Raw genomic sequence first — 21326 nt, 5'->3', positions numbered from 1 at the left:
ATGCAAATTCAATAAATGTAGTAAGTTTAATAAATGTAAATGCAAATTTGGTTCGTAGCTGCTGTATTGAACAGCATAGCTCTAACATTTAGTTTCCATTCTTTGGGAGTAGGACTACTCGTATATGTTACTGCAGAATTCCTAGCTCAGCAATGTGCGTTCCTATTGATGCGGGGTTAGTCCTTTATATCTTCAGTTCTTTCGCAGATAATGGAGTGTCTTAACTTAATGCTTAGAAGGAATAATATGCATTCCAAATGTTGGAATTCTAGTTGTCTATCTTTTTTACTTAACATCTTTGAGATAGAACTTACATACTATAAAATACACCCAAAGTGTTCACTGCAATGGTTTTTAGTATATTCACAGATATGCAACCATCGCAGTCCATTTTAGAGTATTTTCCTCACCTGGAAAAGAAACCACAGACCCATACGCAGTCATTCCCCGTCCCCCACAGCCCTAGGCGTTCACTAGTCCACCTTCTGTCTCAATGTGTTTCATCTATTCCAGAAATTTCATATACTAGTAAATGAAATGAGCAGTATGTGGTCTTTTGTGTTTGGTTTTCTTGGCTTAGCATGTTTTCAATGTCCATCCATGTTGTAGCATGTATCAGGACTTCATTTCTTTACATGGCTGAATAATATTCCAGGTATGGCTATACCCTATTTTTAAAAATATATTTTTATATATTAATAAGACATGTGGGCTGTTCCTACTTTTTGTTTTTTATGAATAAGGCTGCTATGCACATTCATGTACAAGATTTTGTGTGAACATGTTTTCGCTCTCTTGGGTATACAGTATATCTAGGAGTGCGATTGTTAGGTCACATGGTAACTACATGCTTAATTTTTTGAGGAACAGCCAGAATATTTCCCAAAGCAGCAGTATTTTTAGATTTTTTTTCGAAAGTGTCTGAAGGTTCTACATTCACCACATCCTTGTAAACACTTCTTGTGATTTTTTAAAAAATGACAGCCCTCTGCGTGAGGGTGAGGTGGTACCTCATTGAGGCCTCCGTTTGCATTGTCCTGGTGGCCGATTACGAGCATCTTCTTGTGTGTTTACTATCTCCTGAAGATAAGTTCATTCAGATCTCTGCCCACTTTAAAATCGGGTTATTTGTCTTTTTATTATGAGCCGTAAGAGTTCTTTATACATTGTGGGTATAAGTCCTTCATTTGTAATGTTTTTTCTTCCTTTTCACGTTTTTTTTTGGTGGTGTCCATTGATGCACAAAAGTTTTAAGTTTTGATGAAATGCAATTTATTCATTTTTTCTTTTTTTGTTCATGCTTTTGGTGTTGTAGCTAAGAAACAATTGCCTAATTCCAGGTCACAAAGATTTATGGCTTCGTTTTCTTCTACAAGTTTAATGGCTCTAGCTCCTATATTTAGTCATTTGACCCATTTTGACTTAATTTCCACATATGGTGTGAGGTAGGACTCCAAATTCATTTTTTTTGCACGTGGGTGTCCAGTTGTCTCAGCATCGTTCCCCACGCAGTGGTTTCGGCAGCCTTGTCGAAAATCATTGACCATAAAAGTGAGGTTTTGTTTCTGGACGCCGGATTCTATTCCCTGGGTCCGTATGTGTGCTGTATGCCAGTACCACACCGGCTTGATTACTGCGGCTTGTAGTGAGTTTTGAAATTGGGAAGTGTGAGTCCTCAACGTAGTTCTTTCTCAAAACTGTTTTGGCTATCTGGATCGCTTGAATTTCCATGTGAATTTCAGGATCCACTTGTCAATTTCTATAACAAAGCCGGCTGGGCCATGAAGGGGGAATTTGAATGTGCACATGAAATGGGGCCTCCATTTTCTCAGGAAAATCAGTGCAATGAGTCCACCCTCCCTGAACATCAGAATCGCCTGCCAGGCCCCGCCTCTGGGGTTCCAGCTCAGTTGGCCTGGGCACAGGTGTTGTGTAAGGAGCTTAGGTGGGGAAGGGCAGGTGGGGCGGGCCAGTCCGGAAAGTTCCGGTTGCTCTGGGTTACTGGGCTCTCTGCTCAGTTCCTTGCTGAGCCCCACATGTCGCTCTCACTTCATCCTCATTGACTCGCATATGATAGGGGCTGGCCTTATCCCTTCCCCACAGGGGATGATCCTGAGGCACAGAGAGGTTACGTAACTTGCCTAAGACCACACAGCCGGTAGATAAAGCCTGGAGATCCGTAAGATGCCAGATTGGTACTGACCACGCCAGGGGTGGAGGAGAAGGTGGCCCTGTATCACTCCACAGAGGCAGCCTGAGGAAGGCCAAGGGCAAATGGAGCACATGCCCACATCACAGCTGAAGAATCACCCAGCTTTCATTTTGTTACACAGATCAGAAAACTCAAGCCCAGAGAGGCGAAGCAGCTTGCTCAGTATCACCTGTGGCCCCCGCAAATCTGACCCTGGACACCAAACCCCTCTCCCAGCCGCACCGGGCTCCCCTCACCCCCGGCAGGTCCAGGCAGTGGGGCCCGGGAGAGCCACCACACAGAGCCCAGGCCATGCTCACTCGTTAGGACAAGCCCACGAGGCCTCAAGCACACTGGGTGTCTGTTCCTGATCATTAGCAATGAGTGGTCTGGGCAGGGGCCCCGGGTAAATGCTCCTGGCGTGTTCTATGGGACTGGCTTCCCGGGGGAGGAGGAACAGGGAGTTACAAGGAGAAAACGTGCGCTTTAGCTGCCTGCTAAAATCCCCAGGGATCCCGAGCATTCGGAGGGCGACTGCAGGGCATCTGAGGAGCTCCAGGGCTTCCCCTGGGCATCTGTCATGAGTTACCTGTTTGTGTGGCTGCACCAAGATCACACCCACCCAGCCCCCTTCTCCTCCACCTCGGCGGTCCTGCCAACAGTGGAGAGGCCCCGCCACCCATCTGCTTCTGTTTCTTTAAAAAATATTTTCATTGATTTCAGAGAGGAAGGGAGAGGGAGAGGGAGAGACAGACGGAAGCATCATCTGTCGGCTGCCTCCTGCACGCCCCCTACTGGGGATTGAGCCCGCAACCAGGGCATGTGCCCTGACGGGGAATTGAACCCTGACCTCCTGGTTCATAGGTCAATGCTCAACTACTGAGCCACCCGCCGGGCGGGCAGCTGGGTCCACCTGCTTCTGTTTGTCTTCCTTCCCAGACCCGTCACCATGCAGACAGCGCAAGCAGGGGACTGGGACCAAACATCCTCCCCTGGAGTCAGAAGCAACCTGTGGACACGCAAATCTCTGCCTCTTTGAATTCCTAGTTCGAGGAAAGGAGCCCCTTCGCCCAGGAAGGGTCGGAGGGCTCACCCCTTCCTTGGCAGGCAGCCAGCCCCCCACTTCCGAAGCCCCGGTGTTTTGGCCCCGGATCCGGAGAGCAGCACCATCTGAAAGAGGCTGTGCCATCGTCCCCAGAGGCGTCAGCTCATAAATCCCATGACATGTCCCCACCCCTCAGCTGCGATGTTCACAGGCCGTGGAGTTAACGCATGAGAATGCCATGCGTTTGCTGTTTACTTTTCTTCGATAAATGACAGGCCTTCAAGTCAATCATGAACAAGTTACAATGAAAGCTACCTTAATCCGGTGTTTGGTGCCTGCCCTTCCATGTTATTTTGTTAATCCATTGATTTGTTAGAGCGTGAAAGGGAGGGGGGGCAGGGGGGAGAGAGAGAAGCATTGATGTGACAGAGACACATTGGTTGGTTGCCTCCAGCATAAGCCCCAACCAGGCCGGGGGTGGAGCCTGAAACCAAGGTACTCGAATCGAACCCAGGACCTTTCAGTCCACGGGCGAACGCTCCACCCAGTGAGCCAAATCGGCTAGAGCTGGTGCCCAACTATTTTAAATGCTTCGGGCGCACAGGCGCGGTGGTCTCCGAGCCACATTAGCAGTAAGCACTGTTCCCTTCCCCACACAGAGGCAAAGCAGAGAGGCCTGTGTTGGCCCCAGCATGATGCAAAATCAGTCTCAACAGCCCACTGAGAATTTTCTACTTTTTTGTTTTGTTAACCCTCACCCGAGGATATTTTTCCATTGACTTTTAGGGAGAGTGGAAGAGAGAGGGAAAGAGAGAGAAACATCAATGTGAGAGAAACACACCCATCGATTGTCTCCTGCCCGAGTCCTGACCAGGGGAGGAGCCTGCAACTAAGGAATCGAACCCGAGGCCCAATGCCGATCTAATGCTGATCTAAGGGAAAGGGTTCCGTTCTCAGCACAGAAGGTTTCACCCATGACACACCCAGCACCTACCGAGTGGAAGCTGGGATTTTCCCAGATGTAGGAACGAGGAACCCTGAGTGGAGAGGCGAGCACTCAGACCAGGTGCCCACCCCAGACATGGCCCTGGCGGCACGCACTCTACGCAGGGACATAGTTAGAGACGGGGAGTTGTAACCGACTGGTAACCTTTCAAATCACAGCCCCTGCTACCCTAACCACCTGTGGGAAGGGACATTTAAAAACCACTCACCCTGTGATACGTTGGCACGGTGACAGATGGTTACTAGACTGCATGTTATGAGCACATTGTTTGGTGTATGAATGCTGCATCCCTATATTGTACACCTGAAACTAATGTAATATCATATACCAACTATACTTTTAAAAGACAATGACGACAGCCACTCACCTTTTCTCTCTCGATTCCTGCAGGAAGTTCAAAGCCCTTCGCTGTAAGAAATACCCAGCTGGACCTGAACCGCATGTTCCTGATTTCTTTGCTTCCAAGCGCTTCTATGGTCTTCTTGGCGTCCTCCTTCAGTCTGGGGGACAGAGGAGAGCGACTGAATGTCTGCCATGGGGACTCCTGTGTGTCCCACTGTGTTTGTCCCAGCACTGAGGTCTCCAAAGCCACTCATTTCTTGGGAGGGGTAGGAGGGGGGGGTGAACAGGAGGACAGGGCACCCAAGCTGGCTGCGTGGGTCAGATTTCTAGTCACTGCTGGGCACAGCCACGCACGCTCACCGGCTGCTGCCGTCATCGTGGGTCACCATGAAGAGCAGGGACTTCGCAGGCGCGCCCTGAATGAACTTGGTCATGGGTCCGGAGTAATCTGTCGGGTCAATGCAAACCAGTTTTAGGAGCGCCGTTAGCTGAGGCTCTTGCCCTACGTGCTGCACCTCCCTGCCCTCAGCGTTCGCAGCCACTGCGATCCTGATTCCTGGAGCTCCTCTCTGGACCAGGCATACGGCCCCGCAGCTGCTGGGCTTCCGCGTGGGACCGTGCGAGGTCAGAGCACGAGTGGATCAGGAAGATGCTACTGATCAACTCGACACCAGCAGCCACTTTGGTGGCACAGGCAGCGCGCTCTGCAATGACTCAGGCAGCCCCCACCCATGTGTGCGCATCCCAGACCGGAGTGGCTCAGGCACCATGTGCAGGACAGAGACAGGAATGCAGACCCGGCCTTGCCTGGGGAAGTCTTGGCTAAGGGGGCTGCCTACGTCTTACAGGATAAAAGAAAGGCGAACCTCTGACCCTGCTCTTTACCCCTGGGGCTGGGTGCTGATAGTTGTTGCTGGAAGCCAATTCCAGCATGACAGCAGGGCTGCATCTGGGAATGGCTGATGGCATTTCCCCAAACCTGAAAAGGATGCATTACATTGATTGCTTGCTGCCAGACAGCTCAGGGCATCTTAATCTACATGTTATTGCCTCCTACTGGCCAAACACCTGAACAGCCGTAGGCTAATTCTCCCCCATTCTGACAATGCCTCTGTATAGGAGACCCTGACCCTTTGAAGTGTAGCTCCACTTCGCCTCAGGACAATTTGTGTTAATAAAAAGCATGGGGTCCTGAGACAAGGAGATCTTAGTTTCTTAAGCGAGGCTCCTCTGACCCCCAAATGCCTTTCAAAATTATATTTCGTCTCTGGACTCTTTAAGTTACGCACAGCCCCTTCTCCAGGTTGCTGAACCCTTCTAGATGCTGGAACAAGAACCCCGGCAAGTTGTGCTTAAGTCAGCTGCCAAGTAAACACGCACCATTCCCACCGAGAGGCACCGGCATTTCTCATGACTCTCCATTGTCTTACAGAGACTTGTTAACAACTCTCAGGGCTGGTATATCCTGACAGGCAACATGTCCAAGACCCAGTGCCCAGAATGGAGAGACGCTGAAGGAGAGCGGGGGTCGCGGGGCCCGGGAAGGAGCACACCAGGCCCAGCGGGCACCAGGCCCAGGACAGAAATCCCGATGATATTCAGGCCGGATGCTGATTGCGTTATTTTACAGAGATTTGATTTGAAACCGTCTCTTCCCGTTATCCAAGGAGGGAAGGGAAGGAGAAGATTCAAGACAAGTGTGACCAGAGGAAAGGAATTTTCTAGAGAATGCCTTCAAACGGAATTACATGAACCCAGAGACTAAGACAGTGATGGCGAACCTTTTGAGCTCGGCATGTCAGCATTTTGAAAAAACCTAACTTAACTCTGGTGCCGTGTCACATATAGAAATTTTTTGATATTTGCAACCACAGTAAAACAAAGATTTATATTTTTGATATCTATTTCATATATTTAAATGCCATTTAACAAAGAAAAATCAACCAAAGAAATGAGTTCGCGTGTCACCTCTGACACGCGTGTCATAGGTTCGCCATCACTGGACTAAGAGGACTGATGGAGGGACGACCGTTCTAGAATACTCAACACCAACTTCTGGCAGTTTTCTTAGCAGACAACTTAGTAAGAACGTTTGGCCATTTTGCCTGTGTTTTTAGAAATCTTGATTTATGTTTAGAACTCATTTAAATGTTAACAGGAAACGAGTTTTCTTACCTCCTTCATACATATCAAAATACCGTGCTGCTATCACTTTCCCAGTCACATCTGAAAAGAAAAGGAACAGCTTTTAACCGAAAGCTCATCGGGACTCGGGGTGCATCCGTGGCACCAGAGTTCTCGGCGTGGCCTGTTCCTTCCCCGTCTCTTTCCCAGGAGCCTAAGATGCGCTGCCTGCCCTGGTGCTGCCGATGTGGGTGGGTCAGAGTGACGCTCCTCCGCTGCCCTGGCTGCCTTCCGGCTGCTTCCCACAGATTCCATCCTACACTTTCTTGTTGCACCTTCCTCTTCCCACACAGACCCCAGAGTTCCCGCCTCAGGGCTCTCTGCTGCGTCTGCAGGCTCCCCTCCGGATCACCACGCTGGGCACATTCTGTCTTGGGTTCCTGCAGCCCCCCTGTCACTGGACCATGTGCTCAGCTTGCTTCCGGGACACCCCAAACCTGTGATTGTCAGGGTCCCCAGTGGCGGTCATCTTTCCCAGGCCTAAGGGGAGGCCCTCGTCCCCCCTATCACACAGAGGCAGAAACTGGTAGATGTGTTGCCTTCTGCTGGGCCACCAGGAATCTGAGAGCCAAAGTGAGGCCCAGGTCTGCTCCTCTGGTCTCACCCGCCTCTGCCAGTCCTCCTTGTTTTGTTTTAAAAATCTATATTTGGTTTCATGGTGTGTTCTTTGGAACTACAAATAATCTGTAAAGTGAGGCGTTGTAAAAATAGTTAAATAGACCGAGTGCAAAAACCATCGAAAACCCAAGGTATCTGGGAAAGATCCCATCAGAGTCTTTAGAAAAGTGGGAAAGATCCCATCAGAGTCTTTAGAAAAGTTTTAAAGAAAATATTTAATAACTTACAATTGACAATGGCAATATTTATGAGCCTGAAATGTAAATAAACATTAGTCAAAGGACTCCTTTCTTACCAAGCCCAGGGGAAGCTCCCCCCACCCCCCCAAGGTCTGGGGAAGGCCCCCCCTCACCCCCCAGATCTTCTCCTGGCAGTCGCTGCCACTACCATTGTCACCTACCGCTCCCTCCCTTGCTGACTTGCCCTGACAGTCACCCCCACACTCATCTTCCCCAAGTCCCTCAGGGAGCCTGGAAGCTGCACTGAATCTTATAATTTAGACAAATGTCCAGGGAGAGGACCATCTCAGATTTGATTAGCACAGGCTTTTTACAAACTTTTTTTTTCCACTGAGTCCTCAACCACCTCATGAGCATTCATTGTTCTGCTTTATTAATCTGAAGTAGAAGGTGTGGGCCATAAGAGATGTTTTTTTGTTGCTTTTTAAAATTTTGCTTTTACTATATGGCTATAGTTTCTTTGTTTTTTTAAAGGTCATACATTAACTAAGGTACAGGCATGTTTAAAAATGCCCTTTTAATAAATGTAAAGACAACATATAGAGAAAATCTTTACAACACCAATATATAAAGGATCTTATCAATCAATAAAAATGGCCAATGGCAGAAATAAAAATGGGCAAGAGATATGAAAAGATAGTTCATAAAAAAATAAACACAAAGACTCGGCATAAAGAGATCCTCAATTCACTCATGGCAAGAGCAATAACAAAGTAAAAATCTGACCCGAAACCCAAGTTTAGGCTCACACAATGGCAACCGTCAAAGTATTTGCCCACATGTTGTGTTTGGACAGACGGCGGGGAAACAGCCATGCTCGTCAAGGCTACTCTGAGTCCTCTGAGAAGCAGAGAGCAGAACAGGACTGACCGCACAGGAGCCTTCATTAGGGGAAAGGCCTGGGAGGGAAGAAGGGGAGGGGCGGGGAGAGCCGGTCAGACCACATTGCAAGTCCGAGCGGAAGTGAAGACAAGAGGGAAGCAGCTTGGGTGGACCAGGCCGCCCTGCAGTCTCCCGAGAGCTCAGCAAGGCCAGGGCCCCCTGGTGTTTGTCTCCCAGGAATGGGCCCGCCTGGGACCCCGGTGCCGGCAGACTCTCTCCTTCCCCAAACCCCACCCCGGCTCCCCAGAGCTCTTTTTCAACGAGGCCTAACTTTTGAACTCCCATGTTTATCTCTGCATTGTCCAGCTTTAGCAAGAATTCTGCTAAGTCGGGTTAACTAGAACCCCCTGCCTTTGATATCTGGTCACCTTCCTTATTGACTGGGCTCCTCATCCTCCACTCCCCACCTCTGGTGATTTCTGATCTCCTGAGCCCACCTTCAGCAAGGAACCTGTTGGATTAGTTTAGCCAGAATTCCCTCCACCCAGGTGCTTCGTTCCTCTTAGTAATTTCCTGTTCACTGACCACACCCTGCTCCTTGGCTATGATTCCCACTTACTGTGTTCAGAGTTAAGTCCAATCTCTCTCTCCCACTGCAAGACCCCGCTGCAGAGGTCCCTGTAGTGGGTGCCATGGCCCACCTTGAGTAAAGTCCGCCCTACCATCATCAACAAGTGTCATAAATACTTTTTATATTATGTTTTATTTAAATACTAGAGGCCCGGTGCATGGTGGGGGGCGTGGCCTGTGGGGATCGGCCGCTATGGGAGTGCCGCTCATCCTGGTCAGCTGAGCGGCATTCCCACTGTGGGAGCACACTGACCACCAGGGGGCAGCTTCTGCATTGAGCATCTGTCCCCTGGTGGTCAGTGTGTGTCATAGCGACTGGTCGACTGGTCATTCCGGTCGTTCCGCCGTTGGGTCGCTGGGCTTTTATTATATACAATGTTTTTATTGATTTCAGAGAGAGGAAGGGAGAGGGAGAGAGAGGTAGAAACATCAATGATGAGAGAGAATCACCGATTGCCTGCCTCCTGCACACCACCCACTGGGGACCGAGCCGGCAACCTGGGCATGTGCGCTGACTGGCAATTCAACCGCAATGCTTAGTCACCGGAGCAGCCCATGGAAGCATGGCCTTAAGCAAACGTGCTATAAGTTTCAGAATGCAGCTATGGGGCCTCTGGGTCTGGAGACCAGAGAAGCGCATTCCCACAGTTGGTCACCACACTCGAACATTGCCGGTCGGAGGCTCACTATGGTTCCAGGCAATGACCTCAGAATTCGAAGTAGAGATCATTTCTAATTTAGAAATGTACACTCAGACAAACTATCCCTTCATTGTGAGGGGGAATGACTACATTTTAAACATGAAGAATCTTTAAAAACTTCACCTCTCCTTCTACCCTTTTCTCGGGATGTTAATAGAGGATGTGCTCCAGCAAAACACGGGAGGAAACTGAGGAAGTGGGATGTGTATCCTGGAAATGGGGGCTGCAGCTCCAGAGAGGGAGGCAAAGGTCACCCCAGGCTGATGGTGGAGAGGGATGCCGGTGCCGGGTGTCAGTCTGCGCCAGCCTCGAGAGCAGCCTGGCCGCCTGCAGTGCCATAGAGATCGCCCCATATCAGTGCACCAGTACGAACAGAGTCCTTTTTAAAAGGGGAAATTGGGACCCAGATACACATACAGAGGGAGATGATGCGGACACGGGAAAGGACCACCACCTACAGCCCAGGGCAAGGGCCTGGAGCAGGTGCTCCCTCCACCCTCACAAGGAGCCAGCCCTGCCCACTCCTCCATCTCGGACTCCAGCCTGCTGACCGGGGAGAGAACGCATTCCTGTTGTTTGGGCACCAGCCTGTGCTCTTGGCTGTGGCAGCCCCGCCCCGGTGGGCGAGTGCACTTGAGGCTAGGACAGCTCCAAGCTCAGGGTTTACTTCGGCTCTCTCGTGGGCAAGGCGGTCACACAGACCTGCAACCAGGAGGTGTGGGCTGGAAAGGGAAGCCACACCCGCTTTAATCTGTGAGGATCATATAACAAAATGGAAGAAAACCTGCGTTCTGTTCCCATGACTTTGAAGGGCCAAGACACGTATTCAGAGAAGGCCACGGAGTATGAGCTAAGGCTTGTCTGACCTGCTGCCAAATGAGAGTTCAACACTGGGACACAGCCTCAAACCACATCCTTCCGGGAACACGGCCGGCATTCTCAGGGCCCAGATGCTCCCAGCCTTTGCCCAGGGTCAAGGACGTGCCCTTCTCTGCTGGGGGCAGACTGGCTGCTTGGTCAGCCTCAGAGAAGGGAAGGGGTCAGGCGGCTCTGTTTTCCTTCCTCTCGTTGCTACTTACAGCTCGTCCTCAAAGCAGATTTTGGCGTACTTGTCCCTGCCCCCGCCGCTGAGCAACCGGTAAGCATAGGTGTTCGGGGGGCACGGGGACCAGTGGTCGCATTTTTGCCTCTTGGGGGCCGGGGCTGTAATGAACAAGAACATAACAGGTCGTGCGATGATTTATCGGAGGGGCCCACTATTTGGCCAAGAACAACGATGCTCTGCCCTAGGACTCACACCTGCATGGCCCAAGGTCATGGGCAGAAACAGGAGTGGGGAAGGGGTCACCAGTAGGAATGGTGGCCACCAATAGGCGCTTCAGAGATTCCCCTAAAGTCACGAAGTTAATTTAATCTGCTTTTGTCTTAAAATAACAAATATACAAAAGGGAGGGGATGTTTTGCAGGTGGAACAAGTTTAAGAGTTGGGATCACTGCCTATGGCTGGCTATTCAACTGACATCCTTGGCATGCGATGGAGGGAGACAGAAACCATGGCAACGAGCCCTTCGAAACGCCCCGGTGTCAGAGGCAGCTAGGGGAAGCTGTGTCCAGGAGAGACTCCAGGAGAGACTTCTGATTTTGTGGGAAAATGAGAGAGCGAGTCCTCTGAGGGCGTCTCCCGTGCTCTGCTCCCGTGGAGCTGGGCCCCACCTCAGGCCGCACACAGTTAGTCTACTGATTCCGGGCAAGTTTGCGGTGAAAACCTTATCAAATACAAACAACCCTGTCACAGTCGATTCCTAGAAAGTGATTTTTTTGTTTGTGTGTTTGTTTGCCATAAAAGGTAATTCAATCTGAGAAGGAATGACTTTTATAAAAATAGTTTATCATTACTCAGTGCTCTATATTTGTGCAAATTGAGGTTGAGTAATTTACTCCCGTATTGAAAAGATACCAGCATATCTGTTCGCAAGATCTTGAAAAGGAGTACAGATTATTCTTAGTGTCCACACATTACCAAGTGCCATTTTTCATGGCTATTTGGTCATTTCACCTCATTCCCAATTTGGGTTGTATTCCAAACACACACATTTTTATTTAACACAGCCTGCATGTGAAGTTTTTCTGTTTGTTTCCCTAACATGGGGTGAGTGGGGGTTGGAAAGGAAGGAAACGGAAGATGTTATCTCCTCCCCCTCGTCATCGTCACCAACGTAAAATGGCCAGAACCCACTGTCACCCCGGAGCCGGGCCGCAGCTACTAGTGGGCTGTGACCCGGGCACTGACCTTTGAGGATGGGCCTCTCCCCGATGCTCCGGATGCTGTAGATGGCACTGGACAGGGGCACCTCTGGGACGAGCTGTGCCAGCAGGTACCCGGAGTACCAGGCGCACACACAGGCGAAGATGAAGAGCACGGTTCTCAGGGCGCCTGCGGACAGACACGCGGGTGTGGATGCTCAGGACAGCGGCCACCAGACAGCCCTGCCCCCCCACTCTCCTAGCCTCCCCTCCCCCAACCATAGGTGTCAGCAGGGTGCTCCTGGGAGGTGGGGGCAGACGAGGGCCCAGGGCTGCTTTAATGAGCCAACACGCTTTGCTGGGGGCAGGCATTGGAGGCAGACAGACGCAGACAACACGAACAAGATATGGGTGTTTTCAAGGCCATGCTTTCATGTTCACTGCTAGTTTGGGTCTTAGAACTTCCCCAGATGCTAACGTCATCGATTCCTCAAGTGGCCTTGGGAGCCACCACACCTGACGTGGGGCCCGTCTTGCCCGGCTCAGTGGACGGGTGGGGGCAGGCGTCAGCTCTCCGGGGCTGGCCCTCCATTCCACATGTACTGTCCCGCCTGCACTGCACCGGCCAGCTCCGCCAGTTGTTCTAGCGAACGATGGAGCCTAGAGGAGTTGTGGGAACTCCCCAGGTCATAGCTGGTCAGCGGCACATCGGGCGGCCTCCAGGCTTGTGGCTGGCGGCTGAAGAGAGGGCGGCCGGTAGGGGCTGCGCTCCTGACCCGCAGGGTCGGCCCTAACTGCTGGTGGTCAGGGTCAGAGCTGCACTGAATTGTGGGACACCTGGATGCTGTCAGGGGCTTGGTGTCTCCCCACCCAGCACCCTGAGCAGGGACAGGTGGGTAGCTCTCCCAGCCCCCTTTTCCAAGTTCACAGCCATTGACAGAAGCAGGCCTCCAACCCGCCAGCACACCACCCCGGCTTCCTCCTCTCCAGGCGGTGACGACACGCAAACCTGCGTCTGTCGCTGTCCGAGCTCAGCCCTGACCTCAGCCCCACCGTTTCCTGCACCTGCAGGTCTCCCCTTCCCTGAGCGCGGCGGGGGGTCCCCCCACTGCGGTGTCTGATGGAGTCTGTATGCGCTCGTGGGCTCACTAGCTCAGGCAGCGGCGCTCATGGAGCTGGACGCTTCCATTTCCCCTCGACGGTTCGGTCTTTTTCTGAGTGCGTATTTCAGCATCAATGCTTTTTTCTATTTTCCAAACCACGCAGCCCCCAAGATTGTTAGAACGTTACGCAGGGAGGGCTTCCTGATGCGAACTCCCTGGACTGTGTGGCCACTGCCATTTCTTGGACTGGGGGGGCGTCTCACAGCTGGAAAAACAGCCACAGAAAGCAGAGGAGAGCCCTGGGTCTGGAGGTCCCTTTCCTGGAATCCTGTTGGCTCTGTGGCAGGCGCGGGGACCCGCTGCGGCTGTGTGTGCCCTCTCCTGCTGACCGGCTTTGTCGGCGTCTGTCCTCGGCTTCAGGATGCTCTCCTGCACGGATCCCAACCCATCGACCCACCCCCTCTCCTCCTCTTCCAGGCTCTCCCAACCTGCCATGAGCCCCACTCTGGTGCAGCCCCGTGGCCTGCACGGGCGCCCTCATGGCAGCCATTCGCACACCTTGCTGGTGTGGCACACCAAGGGTCCCCTCCCTCCAGGACTGTGCCCTCACACCCAGGACGGTGCATGGGCCGCAGAATGTTCCAGAAAGTGCTGGAGTCCCAGAGTCAGCCTCGATGGTTAGGTTCAGCGAAAACAATAGCTGCTGCGTAAGTCACAGCTGGACCACTTCATCCAAGCGTCATATGTGAAGAAGGCGATTGGCCAGCCAGAGGCCAGAGGACCTGCTGGTCGCACGAGGTCTTCGAGCAAAGACTTGCTGTTGGGCTTGGAGAAGCTGAAAGGGAACTTGACGCTACCTTTCAGATGTGTGAAGAGCAGCCGCACGGAAGGAAGACACAGCCCTGTCACCACTGAACAAGGACAGTAGGTGGAAGTGACAGGGAGCGAAACGCAGCATGAATTAAAAGCCCGCAGTCCTCACCAGTGGAACTAGACACCAGGGCTGGCCGCCTGCAAGGTGGTGAGCTCCCCTCCCTGCGCACTTCCCAGGGCTCCTAGGAAGGCTGTGGGCGTCTGCGGGCTGGGGAAGGGGAGCCAGGATGACCTCAGGGCTGGGACAGCCTGGTTTCCTGTGGCGGCTGGGGGAAGCCAAGACCTCGACCAGAGCCACCCCATGTGGGAGGGCAGGTCCCGCAGCGAGGATGGGGCACTGGCTGGTGCTGAGCCATCCGTAACCCAGGCACGGGTCTAACACAGTCAGGGAGCATCCAGGATGCCAAACGGAGGCAGGCGTAGGAGCCAGGAGGTGAGGGACAAGAGGCACCTGGAGAACCATGGCCCAGCCTGCCGTGGCCCAGCCTGCCGTGGCCCAGCCTGCCCCTGGCCCAGCCTGCCCGTGGCCCAGCCTGCCCCTGGCCCAGCCTGCCCGAGGCCCAGCCTGCCCCTGGCCCAGCCTGCACCAGGAGCTCAGTCCCTGCAGGTGATCGCAGAGCAGGCGGGACACTGGGCAGCAGTAGCCCCTGGGCCGGCACAGGTAAGCAGTAGCCCCTGGGCCGGCACAGGTAAGGATCGGTCTTGGGAGAGGTGGAAGTCCAGGGACTCAGCGAAGGGGGTCCTGGTCCAGTGGTCCAGCAGCTTCAGAGGCGGGGCAGGGGGAGGAAGGACACAAAGTCCAGGAACCTTCGGTGATTCCGTAACTAGGATCCAACCTTTTCCCGAAGGCAATAAAGTCATCACCGGCTATCAGACACCGCCTCTCACGTGCTTCCACCTCAGAGCAAAGGCCAGTCCCGAGCGCAGGCAGGAAGTCGGGGAACTTCCTCCTTGAGACCCTCGATTAGTATGTGTGCCTGTGTGCATGCCTGCGTGTGCATACGTGTATGTACCTGTGCCTGTGTGCGTGTCGCACCCTCATCCACCTGCAGGTTCCCAGGTGGCCCTGGACACTAAGGCTGGGGAAGAAGGTGATCCTCAAACCGACTTCAGGCGGGGGGACCTCAGGCCGCCGCACCCCTCCAGTCCCAGGGCCCAATGAGAGCCCCTCTGAACGCACCGCCAATGTGGGGTTCCTTCAACCGAGGGCACAAACCACATGCCCTCACCCTGGAGGGGGCCCCACCTATACCTCTTGTCCTTGAGGGGCCAGGAGGGCTGAGGGGTGGATGGACTGTACTTGGGACGTGGCTGCTTTGTGGCTCCGGGCTCTGCTGCCGCCACTGTCCTAAGGCTGGGGAACGCCACACCGAAATGCCACAGCAGATGTGCAAGGCAACCCCCCTGCAAAGGCTGACACGCTGACCCTAATCCTGAGGAGGCGGGAGGGTGTGTATCACAGGTGGAGGGGGCTGGCACGGATGCCATCCATTGACCCTGCCCGTCCTGCCCGTGAGCTGTCTCCCGGGCCCGGCCTGGCGCTGGATGGATCCACCGAAACACCGCTTCCAGGAACTCTGCCAAACATTAGCTCACGAACTCAGCGGCGACACGGCTCTGAGTTTCTGCAGGTGACTTTTCTCCCACCATCCCCCTCCGCCCAGACAAACACACCCGGGAGCTGCAGCAAAGCTTGCTGTGCAAGGACCTCACAGCTCAGGAGTGAATCAGGAGGCAGTGGCGGGGGGAGGCCATGGGACCATATTCAGCATTTTCTACTAACTAAGCAGCAACATTCTCCCAAGATCGCGCTACTGAAATTCAGTGCCCGAGGGAGGTGTTTTCTTCCCCCAAAAGATACACATAGGGAGGTGCTTTCTTCCCCCCAAAAGATACACATCTCCACCTGTTTACCCTACGATCCAACACGTTACCTACAGCAGTTCTTACATACATGGCTCTGTAGGAAACAGGACTGTTTTACACCATCAATTAAAAAAACCTTAACATTTGGCTTTCGGGCACTTTGGGAACGGAGCAGAAAGGTGGTGTTTAGAACTTTCTGGACGTGACCACACTGGAGGGAAGTGCTGGTCTGACACAGCAGGTGAGACGGGGGTGCCCTCACAGAGGCCGAGAACTTTCCATTCCTGCACAAATATGCTGCCTTGCTCCAGGCAGAACCCAGACTCCTTGGCGACAGAAGGAAACAGCACCAGCAGGAGGGAGGCCGTGTGCGAGGGGGTGGTTCCCACCGACCCCAGGCCGGCTCCGAGGCAGAGGGCAGAGGCCAGAGAGAACATGACCAAGGAAATAATTGCCTTTTTCCTTTCTTCTTTCTTATTTTTTCCCCAAACATCCCACCGTCTCAAGACATCCCACCGTCTCAAGTAGCTTGATAAATGGAAAAAATAAAACCAGCCTCTAAAAGCTGCACAGTGGGGCGTTCCCTGCGAACCAGACCCCACTTCTCACCCACCTCGCTGCCCACTCTTTGGACGTGTGGCTGAAGACTCCTGGCTCAACAGGGGAGTCCAAGGGGAAGGCCCCGAGTGCCTCTGACCTGCAGCTGGCAGCCCCCCTGCTGGCCCAGGGGGTGGGGCGGCACCCCTCAGGCACCGGCTCTCCCCTGGAAGGACCCCCACCCCAGCTCCTTGAGTCCCACTCTGCCTGTGCTCTCCCAAACCTACTTTCCAGTCCAAACACCACCCTCACTGGTCCCCCTGCCAGGAATCCCAGGGGGCCAGTGGGGACAGGCAGGGGGAGCCCAGGGCTGCCTGCTCCGCACCCCAGCCTATTCCCTCTGTGGCACTCGCTCCCCGCATTCCAGTCCCAGGTCAGAGAGAGGACGGGCCCCACCCTCTGGCTCAGTGGGTGGTCCGTGGGACTGCGAGGGGGCACTTCTTCCCACAACAGTGGCCCCTTTTCCTCCTCTGGCGGTGGAGGTGGCACTCACCGGCAGCCTTCAGGTTCATCTTCCAGGTGCTGCTCCCTGCCCTCCTGGCCTCAGGCGGCAGCTGCCAGGTGACTGGGGACTTCCCACACGCCAGGGCCAGTGCCAGGGCGGAGGACCAGGCAGTACGCCCTGGGCCAGGTGGCGGGGGAGGGCGGGCAAAAGGCAGACACCAGGCCAGGCAGGTGCGGACCAGGGAAGTGCCCGGCTGCCTGGCAGGTGCGCTGGGTAGAGCCCAACCAGCTCCCATTCAGCAGCCCCTGAGGACCCTGCTCTCTGCCCAGCACCTGGGGGCCGGAGAGAATGAGCAAGGTTTGTTCTGGAGGACTCTGTTCCCCTAATGGTTCGTGGACCCAGCCCCCAATTTAATGTCTCACAGGGGAAGTGGCTGCAAAGGTAAGCATGGTGTGAGCCTTTCAAACTTCAAAACGGAGCTCCCAGTGGCCCTGGGCCTCGGCGGGGCTCTTTGCTTCTCGCAGACCAGTCTTTGCCCACTGCTTTGCCAGAACCCACCAGGTGCACCACCTCCTGCTTTCTTCTTTACAGTGTGAGAGTGTGGAGGGAGGGCGGGGGCTGAGTGAGGAGGGGTGATTAGAAAATATGGGGCAAGGACAATGCTCCAGGCCCCATGGTCAGTGGCAGGTCTGCAGGTCCTGTTGTTCATACAGAGGCCAGGGGGTGCCAGGGTGGGGGTCAGGCAGGTGTTTGAAGAAAGCATTCCTTTTCTTCAATTTTTTGGAATAGTTTGAGAAGGGTGGGTATTAATTCTTCTTTGAATTTTTGGTAAAAGTCACCTGTGAAGCCATCTGGTCCAGGGCTTTGTTTGTTGGTAGATTTTGTGGTTACTCCTCACCCAAGGATATTTCTCCATTGGTTTTTAGTGAGAGTGGAAGAGAGAGAGAAACATCAATTTGGTTGCCCTGACCAGGACCGGGAATTGAGTTTGTAACTGAGGTACATGCCCTTGACAGGAATCAAACCTGGGACCTTTCCGTCTACAGGCCGATGCTCTATCCACTGAGCCAAACCAGCTAGGGCTGTTGGTAGATTTTTTTTATTACTGCCTTAATTTCATTTGCTAGTAATCAGTCTGATAAGATTTTCTGTTTCTTCCTGGTTCAGTCCCAGAAGGTTGTATGTTTCTAGAAATTTATCCACTTCTTCCAGGTTGTCCAATTTGTTGGCATATAATTATCCATAGTATTCTTTAATGATCATTTGTATTACTATGTTGTCAGTTGAAATCTCTCCTCTTTCTGATTTTATTTATTTGTGCTCTTTTTATTGTGATGAGTCTGGCTAGAGATTTGTCAATATTATTTATTCTTTCAAAGAACTAGCTCTTAGTTTCATTGATCTTTTCTACTGCTTTTTAATTCTCTGTTTCATTTATTTCCACTCTGACCTTTGTTATTTCTTTCCTTCTACTTATTTTAGGTTTGGTTTGCTCTATTTCTAGTTCCTTTAGGTGTAAAGTTAGGCAGTTTATTTGAAATTATTTTCTTGTTTCTGAAGGTAGGCATGTAAAACTATGAACTTCCCTCTTAGAACTGCTTTTGCTGCATCCCATACATTTTGGAAAGTTGTATTTTCATTTTCACTTGTCTCAAGGGACTTTTGACCTCTTGTTTGATTTCTTCTTTGATCCATTGATTGTTTAGTAGCATGTTGTTTAGTCTCCATATAGATGAAGTTCAAGAACCAACAAAACTGATCTATGGCAACAGAGGACAGAACCGTTTACTCTGAGCGTAGGGGTGGAAAGCTATTCAGTGGGAAGGAGCATGGGAAAACTTACTGGTGAGATGAAAAGCTCCTTGTCTTTACCTGGGCAGCGAGGACACAAGAATCCTATGCAAACGGTACCGAGCAATATTCATTTAGGAATTGTGTACTTTACTGCATATAAATTATACTTCATTAAAGTCTGTTATCAAAAAACAACAACAATAAATCCATTAAAATGATAGGGCAGAACAGGTGTGTGAAGCTTTGAAAGTCTCGGGGCCCTGGGAGCACATCTAGAGCTCAGTCTAGCCAATGCGGCACAGGAAAGCTGCCCTGCCCGGTGCCATTCCTGCCAGAGGCCTGCTGGGAGCCCTGACGGGGCGCATTCTACCAGCTGTCTCAGCATCCTTCAGTGGCATTGGGGGGACAACCTGTGTCCCATCTCAACCTGGAGGAGCTTCCCCAATAGCTCTATCCTGCCCTTCCTTCAAGGTCCCCCCACCAAGCCTCCCCTCCTCTCAGCCACCCTCTCCCCCGGGCCCCCACAGGCCTCTGGTCATCCCAAACTCCCCAGCAACCTGTCAGCTCTGGGAGGGTGGTCTCCAGAGCCATGGCAGGGGTGCGATTTGGGGTCACAGCTGCCTGGGTCCGTCAAAGGTAGACCCCACACACACACTCTGAGACCTAGAGTGTGTGTGTGTGTGTGTGTGTGTGTGTGTGTGTGTGTGTTTACTGTTCTGTAGCTTCGGTGCACTCATGTCTCCATTTGTCCTTCCTTAGTTTCACACACTGAACTGAATGAACATACTTATGTTCTCATTTTAATATCAAGATTATCCGGCTTAATTTTTTATTTCTTTCATAACTTCCCCCAGGACTTGGCATTCAGTGACCATTCAATTTACACCACAGACCGCAGTTCTCACCGTGTGGTCTGGCGACCCTGGGAATCCAGAGACCCCTCAGGGAGGTGGCCAGTCCCTTCCAATCCCAGGGCCTCTGCCTGCGGGGCCGCCCTGCGTCCCAACGCACCCCGCCCGGCCCCACATAGACTCTGACCCGACCTGATCCAGACCCTGACCCGACCCAGACCCTGACCCGACCCAGACCTCCACCACCGCTCTGCGCGCAGCCGTCTCACCCAGTCTCCGCCTCCGGTCTCTGCGCGCCAGGAGCCGTCTGCGCCCCCGCGCCCGCGCCATCCCGGCCCAGGCCGAGCACGTGGCTGGCTCCATACCGCCTCCTGCGGTTCCGGGCGGCACGTGGGATCTGCGCGCCCGTGGCCTCTAGTGAAGTGGGGGGGGGGCCTCTCCGTCATCACAGACCCCACTGTGGCGGTGGGGTCTTGCCCCCACCATGTGTCCAGTGGGGGGTCCACCACCACCCTCCTGTCACTCCCCATACTCTGTAGGTCCCTTTGGGTGCATGGCCGCCTTTCCTGCTGGGGAGACCCCACGGAGGCACCCTCCCAAGGCGCCTGCCCAGAGCCCTCAGACTGCCCCCCCATTGTGCCCCCCACCCCCCTCGCCGCTGCCGCCGCTTTCCTGGGGTTCTGGCTGCTGAAACAGCACAATCCAATGACACTCCATGAGAGCCGCCCAGGGAAGCTCCCGAGGCTGGGAAGTACATGTAAAAAGGCCCACGTGCGGCTGGCTGTGGTGTGAGCTGTCCCCCAGGAGGCCCCATTGGTGCCCTGGCTGTCCACTGGCTCCGCCCCCCACCTCCCCCTCTCCAGCAGCTTCCGCTTCCTTCAAGTTGGGGCTTAGCTCCTGCACTGCCATCCTCAGCCCTTTCATAATCATGTCTCATTAAAAATAAATACAGGAAATGTTTGAGGAGCCTCAGTTCAAGTGCCTTCGAGTTAGTTTCCAGATTAAAATGTTTCTGAGCAATGCTGCCCCAGTTACTTCTGATCCATGCCCCCACACCCGGGATCTCCGTGTGTTTGTTGTAAGTGGGGTTCATGACTTCTTGGCATGTCAGGGGCACCTGGGCCTGTGGGTTTCTGGAAGGCAGGACCTGCAGGGGGTAGGGCTTCAACACATAACTCTGGGGTGTGGCGCTCAAGCACTCGGTCTATAAGGGCAGTGCTGAGCTAAACTGAGGGTCACGACCTTCCGAGAGTTAGAAGGAGGCTTCTTATGGGGAGTCTGCTCTCCACACTCTCAACCTGCAGATGAGGAAGCCGAGAATCCCAGGTTAAGTGACTTGTCAGTGGGGATGTTTCCACACCCATGTGTTATGTATAAATCTTATCTCTTTGGAGGCCTGATCTTCAAAGGCCTCCAACTGTATTCAACTGAGAGTAATAATAAACTGGTATTTTTGGAACACTTGCTACATAAAACAATGCTTTTGGCTCCTATCAGTAATTATAATTCAAGTTCAGGCAACAAGGGTCAGGAAAAGGGGGTTGATGCTCTGAAAATTAATAAAGAAAACCTCAATTAAAGTTGGAGCGCTTGTAGGAGGAGCTCTCATGCTCTATCACTCATCCTCAATTACCCCAAAGAGGAAAAGACAAACCTTGCATCTCCAATAGGAAGATGTTTTCTCTTTGACTACCCTAGCAGGAGGAAGGAAGATTTTCTCCTTGCCTGGCAACAGCCCAGCCAATGAGAGATTGTCACAACTCAGGCAATGAAAA

General features: G+C 52.8%; 2 protein-coding genes across 2 annotated transcripts in view; both read right to left on the bottom strand.

Annotated features, from left to right (window-relative positions):
• LOC102428439 (interferon-induced GTP-binding protein Mx2) overlaps positions 1 to 5018 on the bottom strand; it is a 45530-nt gene extending 40512 nt beyond the window's left edge. Inside the window, exons 1-2 of the mRNA XM_014446768.2 lie at positions 4945 to 5018; positions 4610 to 4742 (exon numbers count right to left, since the gene is read on the bottom strand). Coding sequence (XP_014302254.2) covers positions 4610 to 4742; positions 4945 to 5018 — 207 coding nt within the window. The remainder of the gene's footprint in view (positions 1 to 4609; positions 4743 to 4944) is intronic.
• Positions 5019 to 7162: 2144 nt separating this feature from the next.
• BACE2 (beta-site APP-cleaving enzyme 2) overlaps positions 7163 to 21326 on the bottom strand; it is an 80440-nt gene continuing 66276 nt past the window's right edge. Inside the window, exons 9-11 of the mRNA XM_023745698.1 lie at positions 12069 to 12212; positions 10858 to 10981; positions 7163 to 7271 (exon numbers count right to left, since the gene is read on the bottom strand). Of these exons, the coding sequence (XP_023601466.1) occupies positions 7163 to 7271; positions 10858 to 10981; positions 12069 to 12212 (377 nt within the window). The remainder of the gene's footprint in view (positions 7272 to 10857; positions 10982 to 12068; positions 12213 to 21326) is intronic.

This window comes from Myotis lucifugus, unplaced genomic scaffold, assembly GCF_000147115.1.
Source record: "Myotis lucifugus unplaced genomic scaffold, Myoluc2.0 scaffold_571, whole genome shotgun sequence".
NCBI classification, from domain to species: domain Eukaryota; kingdom Metazoa; phylum Chordata; class Mammalia; order Chiroptera; family Vespertilionidae; genus Myotis; species Myotis lucifugus.
Note: the sequence above shows the minus strand (reverse complement) of the source record. Positions and strands in the feature narration are given on the sequence as shown.